Source organism: Platalea leucorodia (assembly GCF_965183815.1).
Source record: "Platalea leucorodia genome assembly, chromosome: 9".
Lineage (NCBI taxonomy): Eukaryota > Metazoa > Chordata > Aves > Pelecaniformes > Threskiornithidae > Platalea > Platalea leucorodia.
In genome coordinates, this window is record NC_138831.1 from 8,928,516 (window position 1) to 8,948,486 (window position 19,971).

At 47.8% G+C, this 19,971-nt stretch overlaps 2 protein-coding genes across 8 annotated transcripts in view; one reads left to right on the forward strand and one right to left on the reverse strand.

The window, feature by feature from the left end:
* The window catches only part of SLC25A26 (solute carrier family 25 member 26), a 114,758-nt gene that overhangs the window by 74,829 nt on the left and 19,958 nt on the right, over window positions 1-19,971 (forward strand). For 4 of the 6 annotated variants that reach the window (XM_082321802.1, XM_082321804.1, XM_082321807.1 and 1 more), the window contains 3 exons: window positions 7,417-7,481; window positions 8,962-9,035; window positions 13,927-14,158. In XM_082321802.1, the coding sequence (XP_082177928.1) occupies window positions 7,417-7,481; window positions 8,962-9,035; window positions 13,927-14,023 (236 nt within the window). In that variant the 3' untranslated portion in view covers window positions 14,024-14,158. Of the gene's footprint in view, window positions 1-7,416; window positions 7,482-8,961; window positions 9,036-13,926; window positions 15,477-19,971 lie in introns of those variants that run through there. The other 2 variants (XM_082321805.1, XM_082321803.1) reach the window with 2 other exon arrangements.
* LRIG1 (leucine rich repeats and immunoglobulin like domains 1) overlaps window positions 17,009-19,971 on the reverse strand; it is a gene marked incomplete at its 5' end in the record, with an annotated part of 95,601 nt that continues 92,638 nt past the window's right edge. For both annotated transcript variants that reach the window (XM_082321798.1, XM_082321797.1), the window contains one exon: window positions 17,009-19,858. In XM_082321798.1, the coding sequence (XP_082177924.1) occupies window positions 19,626-19,858 (233 nt within the window). In that variant the 3' untranslated portion in view covers window positions 17,009-19,625. The remainder of the gene's footprint in view (window positions 19,859-19,971) is intronic.

Consider the following 19,971-nt stretch of genomic DNA (forward strand, 5'->3'; position numbering starts at 1 on the left):
ATGACTCATCAGTATAGCTGACAAGTTTGAGGGAGGAGAGACTCAACTGCCTTAATAGAAAAAACAGATTAGTAGTTAAGAGATGGATAGCCAGAGCTTTTGCCCAAGGAGCTAAAATACATTTTGAGATTCCAAACCAGTAACAGAATATGTGGAAAAAATAAATCCTGTTTAAAGAGAAATTATAGCATTTCTTGAAATAGAGATTATCAAAAGCAAAGCTTGTTCTTTGATGACTTACAAAATCAGAGCCATTACATCGTATGTAATTTTTTTAAAATAAGCTCTGTTAGGGGAATGGAAGTATTAATAGCAGCAGAATTCCAGCAGAGACTGAGGCTTCGTTTTGATGGGCGCTGTAACTGCACAACTGAGAGAGGGTGCATGGCTGTAACTGCACACGGTTTAGTAGATTGGGCATGTGAGCTAGGAGGGAATGGTTTAGGTAGAATTCATTCCATTTTGGGGCAGAGGGGGTATTTTAGATGATCTCTTATGGTCTTGTCCAGCTGTATTTTCTATGTTTGTGTGATGGGAAGGGAGTTTTATTCTGCTTAAAATTCGGTCTACTGTTGGATTTTACACTGGCTTCATCAAATCAGGGCTAACAAAATCAGAGCGACTGAAGCAGGTCGTTCATTTTTGTTTTGAAAAATGCTTTAAAATGCAATCTGTATGTCTGCAGGTGTGATAGGGGATCATTAATTTAGCTCCGTTGATTTCTTTACAGTCAGATTGATAAAAAAACCTGTGTTCAGGCATGTTCAGAGAGCTGGAAAGGTTATCTGATTTACCCAAGGCCTTGTGGAGTAATTTCCTGAAGTCCAATTTGGTGCCTCAATTGGAAATTTAGCCCAGTGCCTCCATTTCCTTCTCTGTACATATTGATCCTGACCAGTTGTGCTTGGACTTGCTACTCTTTGATGGATGTTCAGTAGTGTCCGCTCGTTTTCTAGTAGCAATGTCGCAGAAGGAGCTTGCAGAGGGATGGTTGTGCGTGAACGCTTCCCTGCCCTGTGGCCGACACTGGGGAGACCTAACACTTTGTGCTGAAGGAGACACCGGGTCCTCTGTGGAGCAGCACAGAGAGTTCCAGGTTCATGGTGGCAGCAGATGAGGCAGTTCAGCCTGGCTGTCTTCAGAGGCTCTATTCCCCAAGCATAAATCTTTGCAGAGCTGGAGTGCTATTTTCTAGATGTGCTGGAATTGGTGATGATATATATTCTCTGGGTTATCCTTCCAGCTTCACTTCCTCCAGCCTGGTTTTCCTTCTTTGTTCTTTCTTTCCCCGTTCTTTCCTTTTCACCAGCAGCATTTTAACCTTCCTCTCTCATGTCTCCTTTGAGGACCTGCTTCAAAAATCACGAAGTTCAACCCTTTTGGATCAGAACCTTCCCTTTCCGTCTCCATTGCCTCCCTCTGCAGACATGTTAACAGGCAGGCCCCATATTCATCTAATCCAGTACTGCATCCATTCTGTTTCAGTGAAAATATTTAGCCTTCTTACTGAATGGAGGCAGTGGAAAAGTAATTTCCTGCTTTCTGAAGAATGGATTCGCTGGTTAAAAATTATTAACTACTTACATAGAGCTTCAAATGAGGGAAGAAGAAACAGACCAAACTCTCTATCCCTTTCTTTCCACCCCAAAACAAAAAAATCAAAACCTCACCAGTACCCTGTGAATAAAATAAGATGGATGTGCGCATCCGCGTGATTTAAAATCATCATGTTATAAACCTTAAAAGGAGAAGATTATCCAAAAGAATAACCTTTAAACACAGAGATGCTGTCAAGTGCCACCATGGTAGTAGTAGGATGGTGAAATCACACAGACACGCTTTTCTCCTGTGTTCTTTGCTTGAATTAAATACTTTCTAAAAATATATTAGAGGCCCTGAGGGGCAGGGTAATAAGCTGAAACAAACTGAAAGAAAAGTCCTGTTTGGCTTCCCTTTATGGCGCACACACACACACACATACGTGTGTGTCTGGGTGCATTGGTTAGTTCCTAGCTAAATCATAACTGATTATTTGGCGAAGACAGAACAAAGAGCAACAATATATTGAATTCCATCCCCAGTGCCTGTGAAATGGCAGCGATTTCAGCCAAAGTGCTGTGAGAGGCCGACTCATCCTTGTTGAGCGCACATGTGTAAGATGTATGTATGCAATCCATGGGCTTTTTATAGAAACGTAATAGGCATGAGCATAAATATCAGAGATTTGGAATCCTCTCTTTCTCATCTGTTAATAATTTAATCCCTGGAGGCCTTGTCCAGTTTTATCATCATCTCTGGTGTCTTAACTAAAGGAGGTGTTTGGAGCAGTCAGGGAGTGAGAGAAGGTGATATCTGAGCGGCTGGTGGGGAGGAACCCAAGGGTAGATCTACATGATATTTTAAGCCTGGGGTTGCATTTGAACCAAACCTTGCCTCATGCCTGAGCTGTTTGGACACCAGCCCGGATTTGGGCACAGGCTTTGGCAGGCTGGAGGCCGAGGAGGGAAGCATGTCCCCATGCTGCGGGCAGGCCAGGCGTGATTGTGGTTGCACCCCATGCTTGAGTCTTCTCTGGGCTCAGGCTGCCTGGATGGACTGCTTCACCCCAGCCCTGCGCCATACCAGGGTAGGCTGTCCCAGAAGAGCCTCTGGGTGGTTTTCTTATGCCCTCTGTGGAATTGGGCCAGTGGCAAGGAAATCCTGCTATTGGGCATTGGCTGTTGGGAAAGCAAAGTGCTGCCCTGGAGCAGCGAGGCAGCTCCAGCTTGTCAAAGAACCTGAGTGTCCATTCCATGCGATTGAAAATTGCCTCTGTTAAAGACGCCTTCGTTCTCCCTACCGTAAAAAAAGTGTGGCTTAACATTAATAATGAATGTTCTGTGGTGACAAAGTCACTGAGAATGGAGGTGCAAGCCTAGTGAGTAATAAAGCACTAACGAGAGCTTTTTGCACATTAACAGGGAAGATTTCCCATCACTTTTGTTTTGATCTAATTGGCTCTGACAAGATTACACACTGTGCCTAAAAGCCTCTTTAACTCTATAGCTCTGACTAAATTTTTGAGTAGTTCTCAAGATTTCCCTGGAGTGTCTGCTTGGACCATGCTTCTAATCCTGAACTGGTTAAATCGCTGGAGGAGCGATGCTTTGCCTCTTTGGATTTCAGCAGAAATACCAAGAAGTTCTTGGGTCACTTTGCTCTACCATTACAGTTGTTGTTCCTACAGTGATAAAGGACCAGGATAAACTTCCTCTTAAAAAAAATTAACATAAGATCAATAAAATAAAAGTTCAAATTAGAACTGATTGATTGAAGAGTTCTGAAAAAGACCATTTGTGAACTTGGAAATCAGTCAGTGTAAGAGGATGGTGCGAGGTTTAGTGTTGGACCTGGGTGACTCAGTTTTTCAACCCAGATTTGGGATTCAATCCTGAATCAGTCCTGGGTAACCTTCAGATGGCAGTACAGAAAACAGTAATGAAGACAGGCAATAATACGGCTCAACCTGGATTTTTTTCTTTTCCTAAGGTGGGCTAATTCAAACAAGGACATTAGTCCAGCACAAGTTCCTATCTCTTGACAGGAGCTTGACCTACCAAACTGGGCTGGTGTTGCAGAGGAGTCTGCCAGGGGTCTGGCCAGATGACGGAAGGGTTCCCTGGACCCTTTAGAAAGGGTGAGGAGAAGTTAAAATGGTACAGAAAAAAAAAAAGATACAGGGACTGAAGAAGACCTTGTCTTCATCCCTTCGTAGGATCTTATTTGAGGAGTGTGTCAAAGAACCTGTGAAACATTTTCGTATAGCAGCAGCAGCAAATTCTGCAGGCAGCCACCTTACTGCGAGGACCTAGGGTCATGTATTGTTCTCAGGTGGTATTTCACTCTGTTCTGATGCTTCTCCATTTTGATTTGCGTATGACAGCTAAAAAGGGTAGGAAATGCCAGCAGGAACCTAGGGAAATATCTTAAGTCTTCAAGACTTTTTATTCTTGTTGCCAAACAAAGGTAAATCGTTCTCTGCAGATGTCTGTCACTAGCGCTTCCATCAAGACCTGGTCACTGGGAGAGTGTGAGTAGCAGAGGGATTTTCTGTTTAACACCCTGAGCTTGGTGAAGTTCAGCTGCTCAGCCGATGTGTGAATATACAGTGTCCATTGTAACTTCTTGGGAGACAGGTGATGAATTTTCCACTACAGCGTGAAGTTTTATTTTCCCAATAGAGGAGTTTGTCCCTCTGCTAGAAGTATTGACAAGCCAAGAGCCTTCTCCCATGTGAAAAGCCATCTTTGTGCCTACTTGCTGAGCCCAAGTCATCACCAGATCCTTCTAGGCAAGGGAGAAAGGAGTGAGCAGGCGAGTCTGTCTGGGCGCCAGCTGCCTGCAAAGGTGCCTTTTTCCTCTGTCAGCTCTGCAGAGAAGCTGGAATGATTAGGAGTGTAAGGCTGGATGTGTCTGGGCCTTTCTTGCCCACCTGATACTTTGATACCTGCTTTTGCTGGTGGCTGACGAGTTGAGCAGACTCCAGCTTTATGTGGCAGCTCTTGGAGAATTCAGTGACAGCAGGAATAGACTAAAGGAGTGATTTAAAGATCTGTTGGGCCTTAGTGTGTGTTAGACAGTGCAGCGCACAGCCCTCCTGTTTTGGATGAGTAGACTCTGGCTGTACTAGTTTGTATCTGTTGTATTGATCTGATGATTGGAAACAGTCATGTTTTAAGTTCCTTTACCCAGCTAGAGTAGGTGGGACTGACCAGTGCCTCGCTCGCGCGGTAGCCTGTTCTTAGATACCTGTGTGCTAACGTTGAAGAGGTCACTCTAAAATTACCTAGGACGTTTAGGGTTAAGGCTGGAGCAAATTCATTTTGTCAGACTTACTGCCTTCAATAAAATGCGGTTCCCAACAAATGCTAGTTTTAATCTCGTGTTTTTGTCAAGCATATACAAACTTGCACTTAATTTAGCCGCTATCCTGCTGCTTGTTGTGCTTATGAAGCATTTTATTGTTGCTGTTGTCATTCTAAATTGATTGGTAAATCTGTACCAAATACTTCCCAGCGATGGAAAAAGAAACATTGAAATATTAATAACAAAAGAGTCTGAAAGATGCAGATGTTAGCTGGGGAAAAAATGAAAACCAATCAGCCTTGGTTAAACCTTTCAGATAAGAATTTGGGAACATCGTATCAGGATAAATTGTGTTTGTTCTAATCACTCTATCAGCCAAGACTGAAGCTTCTGCCAGTAAGAAACTGTGAGGAACAAATGCATAAAAAATTTACCGGGATCTGATAAGGGAACTAAGTCTGACTAACGTGTTACCATCAGCTCCATAGCTGAGTGATGCATTGAGATTTTTTGCTTGGTACAGGCCTGACAGCCATGTGGTTTACTGTTTAATTTTATCTTGGTCTGTGGGCAAAGGAAAGGGCTTCTACATCCAGACTTATAAAGCCACTATTTTCCATGGAGATTATTTTTACTGTTCTAAAAATACATGGCTGACATGAGTACCAAAGTTTCTATCCAGACCATTCTCTCAAAGCCTTTGGGTCACTTACTCAAACACTGGCTCACAATAAAAAGATTTTTGACCTTAAAGAAAGTCCAAGAATGGGCTGGAATTTAGTTTAACTTGCTTATAGTTTCTGCTTTGGTTTCTTGAATATAACCCATTTTTCTGCTTTTTAGTGAGGTATCACTGCTAGAAAACTTGCGGCAGAGTGAACTGGATGGGCCGACCTGACGCGAGCAGAAGCTGCTCCTAAAGCAGGCGTTGGGGGCTGTTCGCTAGCTCAGCTTGCCTGCTATTCTTGTTTGAGATCCAGGGGACTGCACATGTGCCTTACTGCAACTCCTGAACTGTCATGGAACATTCCTTAATTAACTGTAAGAAATCAATGTAGGGTGCCAGCTGGCCCAGCCTCCTTTCTGACATAAAGCAGGGCTTTAATATGTTGAAGCTAAGGTGGCTGAGAAAGAGAGATGCAGGTAAAAACACAAGCCAGTGGGGGCAAGATGGATTTTTTCATTACTTTACAGATTTTAGAAGAAATGCTTTTCCCCTCTCCCATCCCAAGAAAAGAGAGATCAATTTTTCTGCATTCCATAAAACTTGGAACAGAAAATAGTTTATTTTTAGCTTATTCCCTGGGTACTGTGTAGGCTTCAGTCTTTGGAGTCACTTTGTTCCCTGCTGTAGCAGATACAGGATTTATACAAGCTCCAGAGAAAAAAACAGGAGGAAGAAGAAAGAGAGATTTCAGAACAAGTCTCTCTCTCTCTCTCTTTTCTCCCCCCCTTTCTTCCCCTTTCTTTCTTCACTTACTGCTGGGCTGCTCCTGCATTTTAAAAGTTTCCTTCACTTTGACTCTTCCTCAGCATGAATTACTTGCTTGAAATATTGTGAACAGAGGAGGGAGAGAGAGATTAGAGTTAATTTTAGGATGGGGAAATAAGGCAAAGGGAATAAGATCCTGGGAGAAAAAGCAGCAAAGCTGGTCCCTAGATAGCACAAGAGGCCAGGCTATAGCCACAGGGCTAAAATACGGAGACAGACACACACACGTTTGTGGGTGAGAGATGCAGATAGATAAGCTGAAGATATCTGGCTTTCAGGAGGAAAGCCACAGCTGAGCTGGCTGCTCCAAGTGAAAGTAATGAGCTCCAAGGGAGATGTTTGGGAGTGACTAGAGAGAATAAAAATGCCCATGAGGGGAAGATGGCAGTTGTGGCAGCAGACTTGTGACAATTTCCAAAGACCCTTGGGCAGCTTCACATTGTTGTTAGCCAGAACGGAGCTGATTTCATTTGTTGGAGATGAGCTCCATCCCAAACACTGGCTTGTCTTCTTTCCTTGAAACAGAGTCCCAGGTCTAACAGTTGAAGTCCAGATCCAGTCTGTCTGTATCAGTGGGTAGCTTTGCCCCTGAAGCATGTGTGTTTCAGATGCCGAGCATCTTTCCTCTCTTTCTGTCTTTCTAGCGTTTGAATTGGTCAGACTTTAATTCTCAAAGCAGAGCACAGTGTGATGAGCTTATTTTCCAATCTCTGCAGATGAGTGAGCAGGTTCTTCCTTGCAAACTTGTCCGTAGGTGTTGGAAGTGGAATCCATTGTCCTTATGACCTTCATATGTTCATATATGTACAGAGTCCAAAACAAAAGGACAGTAATCCCAAGGGGGATGTTTGGATTTACAGTTAACTAGTATAGAGCTGTTTTCCTTAAGTCAACACACAGGAATAAAACACTCTGTGTACAGGCCTTCAACAAACGTACCTGGACTCTGACGTGAGGAAACATGCTGTAGGCATTAATAATGGAGCAGTGTTGACCACAGCCATGGGAATTATAGGCAGTGTGGCATTCATATGCAACCAACAATGTCTCACTTGTGTTTGGTGTTTTAATTTGCTCAGGTGGATTTGCAGCTGCAGTCACCACACCTCTTGATGTAGCGAAGACGAGAATTATGTTGGCGAAGGTAAGAGCAAAGGAGGCCAGCAGACACGCAGGTGAATGGCTTGGGTAGTTCCAGAGTTTCTGTATGGTCGTTACAGAATGAAATCCAGCACCTATTAATAATGATTTCTGCTCTTGTCCTCGAAAGCAGGATTAGATGTAAACAGGTACCGCATGCAGAACTAATGAAATTGTTGTGTTCCTTTCCTTGTATTGCTCTTCCGGTCCTTTCCCAAAGGAGCTGAGAAGGGCCTGCACTTGTGCTAGACTTGCAGAGTCTCATGCAGTGTCTTTAGGAGAAAATCCTTGCAGAGTTAGATGCCCAAAGTTAAGGGCAACTTCCCATCAAGGATTTATTCCTCTGGTTTTTTTGTAATGGTTAGGCTTGAGTGTGTGCGTGTGTATGTCTTTTCTGAGGAAGGCTTGGCACTGGATTTTCTGTCCTAAAATTTTAAGGCACAGAGATCATGATGGCTTACATCTGCCAACCAGGGCGGGAGGAAGATTGCTTATAAGATCAGTAAGTTTAGTGAGTAGTTAAATTGCTAGTAAGCCTAGTGTTCCTGTCATCATCTTGCTGACCCCAGAGCAGAGCTGAGGAGCCACATAGCTAAAAGCCCTTGGCCTTTCCCTGCCCTGAAAAGAGCTGTTGTGTTGGCAAAGGTCAGGCATCCTGGAGTTTCTGTGGATGGTTTTTACCATGTTGCTTACGTCCCTCAGTGCGGGGATGTTTCTTGTAGATGACATGCCACGCACCTCCCCAGCCAAGTCACGCGCATCTGCGCTCACCATGTTGCTATGTTGTGTATCTCATCGCTGGGTGTAGTACCTGCTGCAGCTTCTTGGCCTTTGGATAGTGTGGGTGATCAAACTGTAAGAACTGGGTTTCATTTCTGTCTGCCACTGCACTGAGCAACCAGGTCAGCATTGGTAAGGGAATGATGGTGCTTTGGGATGTTCCGAGACCATTCAGACAGCATCTTTATCTTAGTCATCTCTCACTAGCTAGATCACACATGGAATTTAATTGTCTGTAGTCCTGCCGTTTGTCCTCTGTTTTGCTCTCAAGGCAGTTTTCACATGCAATACACTACTCATGTTTTTTTTTAAGTAAATCTTAAGTAAATGCTCTTGCAGTGAGCAGCGAAGTTCCTTGTTGCTTCTCTGAGAGTGGTTTTTTTATTAAATTCTCACTCCAGTGTCAGCTGCTGGACGTAGAGCTGAGTGTAGTGCAGAAAGGACTGGCTACTCAGTTCTGAACTAACCAGCTCTGTGACCTTGGAGTGATCGTTTTTTTTCTTCTGTGCCTTGGTTTCCCTTTCTGCCCTTTGCCTTATTACTGGAGATAAGGAGCTTTTTTGCCTGTGCCTGGGGTAAGGAGGTTGTTAGGATATCTGTAATTGCTGTAAAGTAGCACTAACCAGGGACAGGGAGCTCAGTAAATAACGAAATCTCTCTGCCAACAGTTTCCAATCCAGTCTCTCTCTCTCTCTGTGGTGCAGGCTGGTTCCAGCAACGCTAGCGGGAATGTTCTGGCCGCCCTCGGTGGCATCTGGAGGACACAAGGCCTGTCGGGGTAAGGACATGCTACAGAAGCGCATTTCACGTGTTGTTTCTCTGTTTGTGTTGGGGGGTGGGAGAGGACGGGATGGTCTGCTTAGATTTAAATCCTGTCCTACAGAAAAGACTTTTAATTGCCGTACACACGGCCAGGGAGCAGCTCTCAGGTAGCTAGGAACAAGGAGGTCCCTCCAGGGAGGTCTGATGTCCTCGCTTTAGCACTGGCTGCGAGCAATGTCCTGGGAAGAGCACAGAAACAGGGCATTATTGGGGATTTATCCATGGCAGAATCTCTAAGCTCAGCTCCAGGCTTCGGAGACGAGGGTGGCTTTGTGTTTAATGGAGTTTTCTCCATGAATGTGTGCATTTGCGTTTTGTGTGCATTTAAACTTTGGGCATGCGCACTGTCTTGTGGCAGTGAGTACTACAGATGGATCTTGAGGTGTGTGAATCACCCCTCCTGAGATGTCAGGGAAGGCCAGCATCAGAGCCACTTGTCCCTTATGGGCAGTCTTCTCCTCCTCCTGGCAATTTCCTACTGATTTGAAAACACCAGCAAGGTCTCCTCTGTTCCTTTGTATTTGCTGTTCTTGCTGTGAAGTGTGATGGGAGCATGCAATGCCCGTGTGGTGCCGGCAGCAGGGACAAGCTGAAGCAGAAGGAAGGGAGCCATGTGCTCCCTGACTTGTCCTTCCAGCCTCCCATCAGGTCTGGGCTTGAGCACATGCCCTCTTGGATTTCTCCAGAGAGGCACTTACTGCAAAAATGTAAGTTTTCTGAGACAGGCTTGAGTGCGAAGAGTAAGTCTGAGCAGCCGCAGAGCAGCACTCTGGCTGCTTTCCTCCTGTGACCGGGGTGTAGAGGTGTTCTGGGCTTTCTGCTGATGGGTTGGGGCAGTCTGGAGTGATGTCGGTCCAGTCTCTTGGCTGCCTCGCTTTACCCATTCCTGAGCCGGAGAATTGCTCTTCCGACCTTGGAGCGATGTTGTGAACAAAAAGTCCTCTGCTAGTGTTTTTAGAACATTTTGAGGCGTCACAAGCTTATAAATTATTATTGGTTTTTACAGACACCTGCTTCATTTACGCTACCTTGCCCTCTTTGAGTGCGTGACTCATACCAGTTATTGGCCACTTGTAGCGAATGTACGTCTTGAACAGCTCCTCCGGTCCGTGAGGTTCAGCCTGTGCTTCCTTTGGTAGGCCTTGTGTCCCACCTGCCCTTGGCCTGGAAGAGAAACGGAGGTTTTTTTGAAGCTTTACTTAGGGCTTTTCACTGTAATTTCTCATAGATTTTTAATCTGCTTGATGTGGCCGATACTTTCAGGGTGGTGCTTTAACATTTGTAAACTGTTGCTCGAAGCAGCATGCACATCGCAGCTTTGCGGGAGATAGTTTTCTCTTAACATCTGATCTCTGCTCGCACAACTAATAAAAGTTCAGTCCTCTTTCTACACATGTGGGAAATAATTCAAAACAAATTGCAGGAAGTTCCTGAACACCGATTGCAGGAAAACGTCCAGCTGTGCCCCCCGGCGGCGCTCAGAGATGGGTTGTCTCAGGTTGCTCTTTGAGGTGATGAGGTGGTGGATGAGTTTTGGGTCCTACGTGGTTTGGTGGACTCTAGGGCATGTTTTGGAAGGGACTGGGAGAAGTGAGGCCACGTCTGCTGCTGGTGGCAGTTGAACTCTGAAGGGTGTGAAGAGGCATGGATTTGGCTGGGGAAAAGGGGAAGTTTCCCCAGCCAACGGCAGAAAGTAAAAATGTGTGTTTGTGTTCTTTTCAGGGTGTTTCAGCAGTGCCCTTTTCTAAACAACCCAAAATTAAACTCTGCCTAAAGATAGTACCCGTGGACTAGGACCAAAGGGAACACAATTCAATTGAAATCAAAACAATAAGCGATCTGGAGAAAAAGTAACATGTAAAGGAGGCCAAGCTGTGTCAGCTGCAAGGAAAAGGAAGAAAGTCTTGGGAAAAATAAACGCAGAGGCTGCCATGCCTGCTGCCAATTATAAATCTATTAATCAAAAACAGTAAAAACGTCGGGCTTTTTTGGCCAGTTGCAACATGAAATGATTTATGGCTCCTCTAATAAATCTCGTAGTTGAAGAGGAGGAATTCTGAGGGCAGAAAGACGCATTGCTTATTGCCACCTTATTAAAACCAGAGCTCAGCTTCCTGGTCCGCACCTAGTAAATCCCTCTGCTTCACGCCAAGAAATTTCACATCCCTTTCTGTCCGGGGAGAGCCAGGCCTGCAGCGGGAGGTGGGATGGGGTGGGGTGAGCGGATCTGTGTGCCTCTTCGCTCTTGCCAGCAGGGTGGACGAGCCGCTCACGTGAAAGCAGGGTTACATCTTGTCCGTCTGCTTTTCACGCACGGAGGTGGTGGCGTTTGAAAGCTGTGGGTGAAACTTCTCAACTCACTGGTGAGAAAGACGAGGATGATTTGACTGATAAGTCTGGTGAGATGGCTTGTCCCAGCTTGCGTGTAGATGGGGATGGAGCGGGCAGTTTGCGCCAGGTGTGCCATTCCTCGGCCAGGCTTCCCGGTCGGAGTGGACATGGCATGGCGAGAGCGAACCACACCGCTCTCCAGAGCTGGATCTCACCAAGGCGAGTGGCGAAAGCAGCCCCGGTGCCCAGGGCTTGCTGCTTTGTGAAACACAAGGTGCCCGCAGGAGTGAGCTTGGTGCAAAGCTGTAGTCAGATAAAACCGGTGTTTTCTCCCAGCATGGCCACCTCTTTGGTCCGGAGCGTAATGTGGAGGTTTTGTGGCCGAGCACGCAGCATCTTTTTCAGCACTGGCGCCTCTGTGCTGTGTCCAGGCCCTGCAGTGCCTTTTCCAAAGGGTAACTTCAGGGGTTCTGGTTAGTCTCTATTGAGAAAGAATTTGCTTTGGGTTGCCGAGTCGTGGCCCAAAAATGCCAGTTTTGCTGCTGGAACTGTGGGACTAGGTGTGTTGCTGGGCTGGGAGCCCTGAAACGAAGAGCTGCACCCCAGAGGGCATGCACGTGGTTGGGGGGGCACACGGTGCGGGTTTCACACCTGCAGCCAGGCCTCACCCAGGGATTTAAAAGTGATTCCCGGATTGGTGGTTGCCGCCGAGCCGTTCCTCGCACGGCTGGGGAGGGAGCGATGTGTCTGTACCTGAAAGCCCACGTTTGGTCTTTACCAGTCGCTGCCATGCTGTGCATTTATTTATTGCAGCTGTTGGTGATGAGAAGGCGGGGGTGAAGCCCTCCAGCCCTTGGTGCTGGATCCGACCAGTAACTGGGAGAGCTGCTTAAGCAAAAGGGAAAACCCAGGCAGGGAGAGAGGAGTGGCAGGGTGCCAGGTGAAATCTGTACCAACAGATAGCAAATACAAATAGATAGCAGACCTGTGCCCACCAGAGGGGTTTCTGATGGGGCCAGCAGTAAAAAAAACAACTAATTTATCTCATCTGCCGATGAGGGCAGGTGTGGCCCAGCAGGGACCAGTTTGGATCAGGCCTGCAGCAGAGCTCCGCTCGCCAGATTCGGGGCAGCCCCAGAGCTGTTCAGGTCTCCCTTCCTGCAGAAGTGAGGCCGTGGGGGATTGGAGAGGCCATGGGTGGCAGGTGGGAAAGAGAAGCTGGGGGGAACAGGGCCAGGATTCTTGGAAGTGATGGTTAGTAATGGAGGTTGCCAGGGATGCAGCTTCTGGGTAACTCAGTTATCTGCCCTTGTTTGTGTAATGGCCGTGTCTCGAGTGGGCTGTTCTGTAAATGGATGTCTGCCACTGCTCCTGTAATGAGGGCTGCCTAATTCGGCAGGAGAAGGATGGTGCGCGTTTCGAGAGCGATGCTGCACCGTAGGATTTACCCTATCAGCGCTCTGTCCATACATGCCTTGTACAAATTACTCTGTTTTAAAGCTGTCATTATGGTAATAGACCCAATTGCTGTCTAGTAAAGCCATAAAATGTTTCCATCTGCCTGTGTGCTCCAGGCTCCTTAGCAAAGCTCATTACAACGAAAACCAGAGTTACCGCAGCCAGAGGTTTCCCCAGCGCAGCCTGAGTAGCCGGGCGCAGGCAGGGAGCAGGTAGCTCCTGGGCAGCCCTGGGGGTGCGGGCGTCTCACCGGGAATGACACCTTGTCCCGCTGCGGACACGCTCCTAGCGGGGACCGTGCAGCGTTCGGAAAAAGCTGAGGACAGTGTCCCCGCGGAGCTCAGCCAGAGCGCGCTGCGAAGGGCTCCCGCCGTGCGGGCGATAGATCGGCAGGGGGACGCCAAACAGATTCGAGCCTCATGTTTAATCCTTGCTTGCAACGAAGGAAGCCTGTAATCCTCTGGGAGGATACACTGGCCTATCCTGACGCTGTTAAACCAACTGTCAGCTTAGATGTGTCGAGCAATTGGCTTTGCACGAGTTTCCTGTTAACTTCCAAGAACTATTAGGATCAGGCACCTAAACATGGTGGCGGCTGAAGGCGCAGCCATTCCTGCCCCCTCCCTGCTGGCCCCCACTGGATGTTACGGGGAGGCAGCCGCTGCGGCGAGCAGGGCTCTCTGCGGTGGGGGAGCTCCTGGCAGAGAGGGGGTCCCTCTGCCGAGGCCGGGCGGGGGCAGCGGAGGATGGGACGCTTCCCATCTGCCTGCAGCCCTTCGTGGGGATGGGTCTGAGCTCCTCCTTCCGCAGCGAGGCCCGTAGCCGCCTGCACCTTTGCTTCTGCACCTCAGGAGTGTGGAGAGGGGTTAAAAACCACAAGGCTTGGGAGTAGTCTGTCAGGGCAGCCCAGGCAGGTTCCTTCAGTGAGCAGCGGGGTGGGATTTAAGAAACCAGCAAGAGAGAATGTTTCTTGGCTTTGTTTCCCAAAGCCCCTGCAGCCAGCCGCGCAGCATCCGCCCTCCACTCATCCTCCGAAATCCCCTTTCCTTCGCCTTCAGCTTGTTCGCAGGTGTTGTCCCACGGATGGCAGCCATCAGCCTGGGAGGCTTCATCTTCCTGGGGACATACGAGAAGACTCGCCAGCTGCTGCTCTGACCCAGCCCGGCCGGTCCTGCCGGTGGCCGCTGGAGAAGCCGCCGAGCTGGAGGAGGAGTCCACCCGCGACCGCAGCCTTCCTCCGGCCGCCCCTTCGCCGTGCCGCAGCAGCTGTTCAGCAGCCTGAGCGCCGCTTTCACTGTTCAAGAAAAGTAAATCCTCCAATAATCCAATTTCCCAAACATGAAATTTTCCTGCATGGAAAGTGAGTGAGGTCATTGTGAGAGCTGTGCCAAAAAAGTAATATTTGGGGGGTAAACAGCTAATTACGGTGGCTGAGAAAGGCGTTGCTAGAACTCCTGCAGGGGAAATGTTTTGCAAACCTCCAGATCGTGGGCTGAGCGGGGAGGCTGAAATAAAGCGAGTTTTCATAATTCAGTGGCACCTGCCTCATAACACGGGGAGGGTTTTTCTGGTCGGGGCAGGGGCCGATCGAGTTACAGCCTGCTGCCCTCCGACAGCACTGAAAGTGTTCCAGGTTGGGAGAGCTCTTTGTAAAAGACAATAATCCATTTGTTTCTGATTTGAGCTGTATTTGTGAAAGTTTATATTCCTGTTTATACCTACAGGTGCTCAGCAAGCATTCCTGTGTGGTAGCCAGTGCAGCTTTATTAATTAGACTCACATTTCTCCGGTAAAAGCACGGGCTTGTATTATTTTACAGCTGTGCCTTGTGCGAAGACATGCAGCTCTGCCTGCTTTTGGTCTTCCTCCCTCAGCAGCTGAGGGAGGCGGCGGTTGGAAGTGCTGGAGCCCAGGAGGGAGGCCGGGCAGGCGAGGCAGGGAGTTGTGCCGATGCGCGGGTGGATCCTGAGGGCTCTCGGGGGGCTGCTGGCGGGCTGGGCACACCGCGGCTCTGGGTCTCACGTTAGAAAAGAGAAGCTGTAGTCAAAATGGTGCAGGGCCGAGCTCGGTGAAAAGGTTTTATTGAAACTACTCAATTAAAACTATCACCAGAGCCTGGAAGGGGGGAGATTGCCACAGCAACTTGGCCAGGCGGTGCGATGCGGAGGGTGTTTGCACGGGGACGCGTGGGCAAGCAAAGGCGAGCTGCTGCAGTGAGCGCCTTCGGCACGCACCGGAGACCTCGGGCTGTGCCAGCGCGGTGGGATAAGAGGGGCCGGGTCGGGCCGTGGCGGTTCGCACGTGCGCCCTGGGCTCAGCCACGATGCTGGGAGGCCGAGGGGCCCCTCGCTGGCGGACTCGCGCGTGGGGGCGAGGAGGTGGGTGCTGGCTGCCGCGTGGGCGAGCGGGGCGCCCGGGCGCCGGGACTCCGCGCGCTGTGGGTGCCCGCAGCCAGGCTTGCGCAGCCGCAGCGGCACCGAGGCCATCGGCTTCAACCTGGTGGCCTCGCACGCCTGCGCCGGGGTTAACTAACGTCGTGCCTGCCATGCCGCGCTCCCCTGGGGTGCTGTCATGTAACGGTGAGGTCGTTCCCCTCACCGGGAAGGCGTGCGGGGGCAGGGAGCTGGGGCGAGGAGAGCAAACGCCAGACCAGGTCAGTGCCTGAACGAAGCGGGGGCGCGCCCGAAGCCCGAGCCGGGCCCAGGGAATGGGCTGCTGCTCCGGCAGGGACACGGGCCGGGCTTACCGAGGCTGGATGTTTTATTACACTGCCATCCTATGACATAGCAATAAGACTTTCTTGAGGCCAAAATTTAGAAAATAATTGGCAAACAAGTAAAACATACAGAACAAAGGACATAATTCTTAAAAATAATCTTCAATTAAAATGGGGAATTTCAGGCAAGTCCGGTATTGGCTGGTTCCAGCTCCCATGGCACGGTGTGGCAGTGCTTCCTGCCACTCGTACGGTTGTCTCTTTGATGAAGTTTATATATGGCAGAACCAATTCTAGGGGCATTTGGGGGGGCAGGGAGATTTATTACTCTGTCTTAAAAGCTAACTTACATTTTCTATTAAAGCTCTCCAAACACCACGCAAGGGTTAGCACTGCAGTGGGTGCATGTAATTACTTGAGCTGAAAATAGTCGTGCCTCACAGTCTTTGGGGCCAAATGCTGGGGTTTTGTTGTTTTTACTTAATATTTGGATAATCTGTTTTTGTCATCGCTGCTTTTATTTAAAAACTGGGGGGGGGAGATGGACCCCCCCCCAAATGCTCCCTTCCCCTTGCCGCGTGCTGATGGGCTGGCTCCGCACCCCGACCGCCGCGGGAAGGACACGGTGACCCGGGAACGGCACCAGGCACGCGAGAGCCCCGCCAGGCGGCACGCACCGAGCTGGCTCATCCTGCTCAAAATGATGCTTTTCGGTAGGGGACTACGGGGGGGTAGACCTAAAAACGTGTTTGTTTTTCCCGTACGGCCTGTTTGCCTTGAGTTTTAGCAATGTTTTATTTCAAGTTTACCAAAACTTGAAAAATTCATTTTATTCCATTACTGGGATAATATGGAAAAACAAAACTTGACTCTCAGACTTTTATCAACTCCTACATGTGTTAAGGGATTTATCAGCATAGTCTCAGAAAATCTGCTTTATAACCAAAGTTATAGTTTGGAGGAGGAAATACTTTTAAATTTTTTTTAAAATATAAACTGAATTGAGATTTTTTTTTTTTAGTTAAAGCAAGAATTCAAGCTTATCTCCAAAGCTGCCTCTGGAATTTCCATGCAGGGTGGGGTTCGGTTTGGGAAAGCCAGAGGTGTTCACAGCTGCAGCCTGGTGCTACCCTGGCCCCATTTTTCTTACGTACGCACGCACACGCACACGCCCCATCTGTTCTGTTTTCAGTGCCAAGATAAGGGTACTTGCCAGATACTTAAGCAAGTTGATATATTAGAAATGCATTTCTGAAAGTTCTCTGTTGTATCTTTCACTACAGCCCCCAAATTCTGCCCCGTCCCCAGGTCAGGCTGCTGCTGAGCTGAGCTGCAGTATCGAGGCTGTGGGTCTGATTTCAGGAGCGGGTGTTTCGGCAGTCAGTCTGCATTTTCATCAGAGAAAGACAGAAAAGAGTATAGCAATGGATTAGAATTTTATTTCATTTTCAATTCAAACTCCCAAAAGCTCACTCTCAACAAAACAGCTGTAATATTATAAATGAACCTTTATTAAAGACACTTCAATGCCATTTGTTAGACACTTCAATATCTTACATGTTTTTCAATGTACAACATTGTACCAAATTTTCTAATAAATAAATAACTTTGTACACAAAAGTAATACTTCCTCTTTCACATTGCCTCTTAGAAGCAGCAAATTCACATATTTAGTGGAAGTCATAACATTAGGCAGTTAACTTTATTCAGAAACATTATTTTCAAATGTTAACGTGGCAAAATACGCTTTGTATCTGCAATGGTGATGACATTTCCGCCAGCAAAACGAGTCAATTCCTTCCCATCTTCCCCACGGCCCCGGTTCCACTGTTTCCACCTTGCGAGCCGGCTCTGAAGCACGCTTTTCCCTTGAGTAAAGGGAAAACTACGCTCAGTTTATCATTTTCTATCATCACTCAACATAATCAGCCACCTGTCTCAAAGTGCAAACGTGTCAAGAGTCAGGAACCGATACAGACAGGTACCTGGCTGAATTATGCCTTGCTTCATCGAGGTCGGGTTCAGCGGGCTGGTCCGCAGCGGAGCTCGCCAGCAGCTGCGGGGCAGCAGCGAGGGCTCTTTCCCTTCGGGGAGGCGGTGGCTGCGCAAGGTAAGGCTGGACAGGACCGGCTTGCAGTAAAAGGAACGGGCACCTCGCGCCCCGATGCAGGGCGGCGTGCGACCGCTCTCGCCCCCAGGGATGGGCCTGACCAGAAAACAAACTGGTTCTGCCCTTGGTTCTGATGCTGCTTTTCAGCCACAGCACTAGCTAAGGTGGGTTTCCATCAGACTCGGCTTCAGTGGAACGGGCATTTGAGTTGCTCCTAAGGAAAAAAGTAACAAACCCCCCTAAAAAAACCTTCCCCCAAAGTAGTCATCACCAGAGTTAGCAACCTTATGTTAGCAGAACTCAAATTACAAGGAACTGGAAGGGCATCCTCCATCCACAGGTACCAACACCAACGGAAAGCAGCCTTTCTATAAATAAAAAGCATCATAGCGAAGTTAGAAGTGACAAAGATCTGTTTGACCAACGCGGGTGTTTCGTTTTCCCCCCAATTCATGGATGAACTTAAAAGACCACATAAAAATACTTGGGACATTTCCATTTAAAAGAGTACTTTCAACCACGAATACAGAGTTTCCCTTCTAAACGAGCGTGTTTCTGAGGAGCCTAGCGTTGCTGCGCAAAGCAGCGTCATGCGTTTGAAGCAGAGACTTTCACCTAAGGAGTCTGGCTGCAGAGGGGGGTGAGGGTGTTCACCAAGAAAGCGGAATATTGTGTTGCAGGAAAAGAAGCGAGGAGTATCAGAGGAATTAACGGTACAGCTGTCAGCTTAGGAGTGCGATTTTAGTTTTGTTGTCAAAACGGCTCTATGGTTTCAAAAGATCTATTTTTTGGGGTGCGAAAATGCGTTATACTGGCACGGGTTATTCCTTCTCGACAGGGCTGGGCTGCAGGCCGTTACGCGCACCTTACGCAGGTAAAGCTGCGCCCGGCCGGGCGGGGAACCGGCTGCAGTTCGCTCCGCAGGCGATCGGCGCTCCACCGGCGTCCGTGGGCAGGTAACGCCGCCTGCCCCGACGCCTTTTGAATGGTGCAATGTGTGAGACCACCCCCCGGTTTACTGCGTGAATTGTTTCTTTTGGTAACGACTGCTCGCTGTTCAGGACAGCCGTTCGGTCTGGTTGGCTTGGGGCTCTGCGCTGTTGCTGAATTATTTAGTGCCTCTTGTGTGGTCCACTCTTAACGTATCACAGAGTCACGGTTCAAATCCTAATTTTTACACAGTTTTGAAAAGTAAGGGAATTTAAGTTCTTCCACCAGCAGGAAAAAAATCAGGACGTTCCGTAATTTCTTACCGCATGTTTGGTTTTTTTCCTATAAACTTCATTTGAAACAGTTGAAGATCTCTGTTTAAACGTGTTAAGTGCAATAAATTTCAAAGGGGAAGGAAATTTGTGCTAAGTAACCCAACTGATACTTGATTTAAAGGAACTTCCATTGAAAAGAGGACAATCCCTTTGGAACAGTCTGGCTTTTTAAAGTTCTGCTTATGCATTTAAGGCACCAGAATTATTTCTCTCACAAAGTTTAACAGCAACCTGATACTGAAAACAATATTGCCAAAATTGTAAAATTTCACTCAGTTTTCCATGCACTAAAGATTAAAATAGCCTCTGTAAAAGATATATATATATTTTTTATATATATTTATATATGAAAACTCTTATGTACAATTGTATCAAATACTTTTCTCTTTACACAATAATCCCTTGCATTTATGTGCTTCATATGCAAGTCAACTTTTGAACGCTTCATACTTCTCAGGGAAGTTTTAAACTATGTACAAACAGATGACGCTCGAACAGGAGTTTGTTCCCCATACAAGCTTGTTTCTCATACCTCAGTTGTTTGCCTTTGACAGGTCATCAGTTCAAGATTTGAGGTAGAAGTAAGTAGCCTATATACTCTGTGCAAAAAAAAATTAAAAAAACCCAATAGCGTGTTTGTTAATTTGCACATGGCAGTCTGTCCTTTCAGTCCAGCGATCTGTTCGGTGGCTTCAGCTCGTGAACAGAGTCGCAGGGCTTGGGTGCGTAGCCGTTGGACAGGAGAGCTTGTTTCACTTCTGCTTCGCTCTGCAAATCCAGTAGTGTTGGGGAAATTTCAGGAAGCACGTTCAGTTGCTTTAACGACCCTCCTGCCGGTGAAGCTCTCACCAAGTTAAGGTTGTTAAGCTCTGAAGGCTTTGCTACTCCTTGCGAAGAGCCTGCAAGAAAGCGAAGAACCAGGGTGGTTAGTTGATGCTCAGCCTGCCAGCGCTCCTCATAAAACCAGCCCTGCCCCCACCATTCCTGCCCTTGAGCCAGTTAGAAAAGCTGG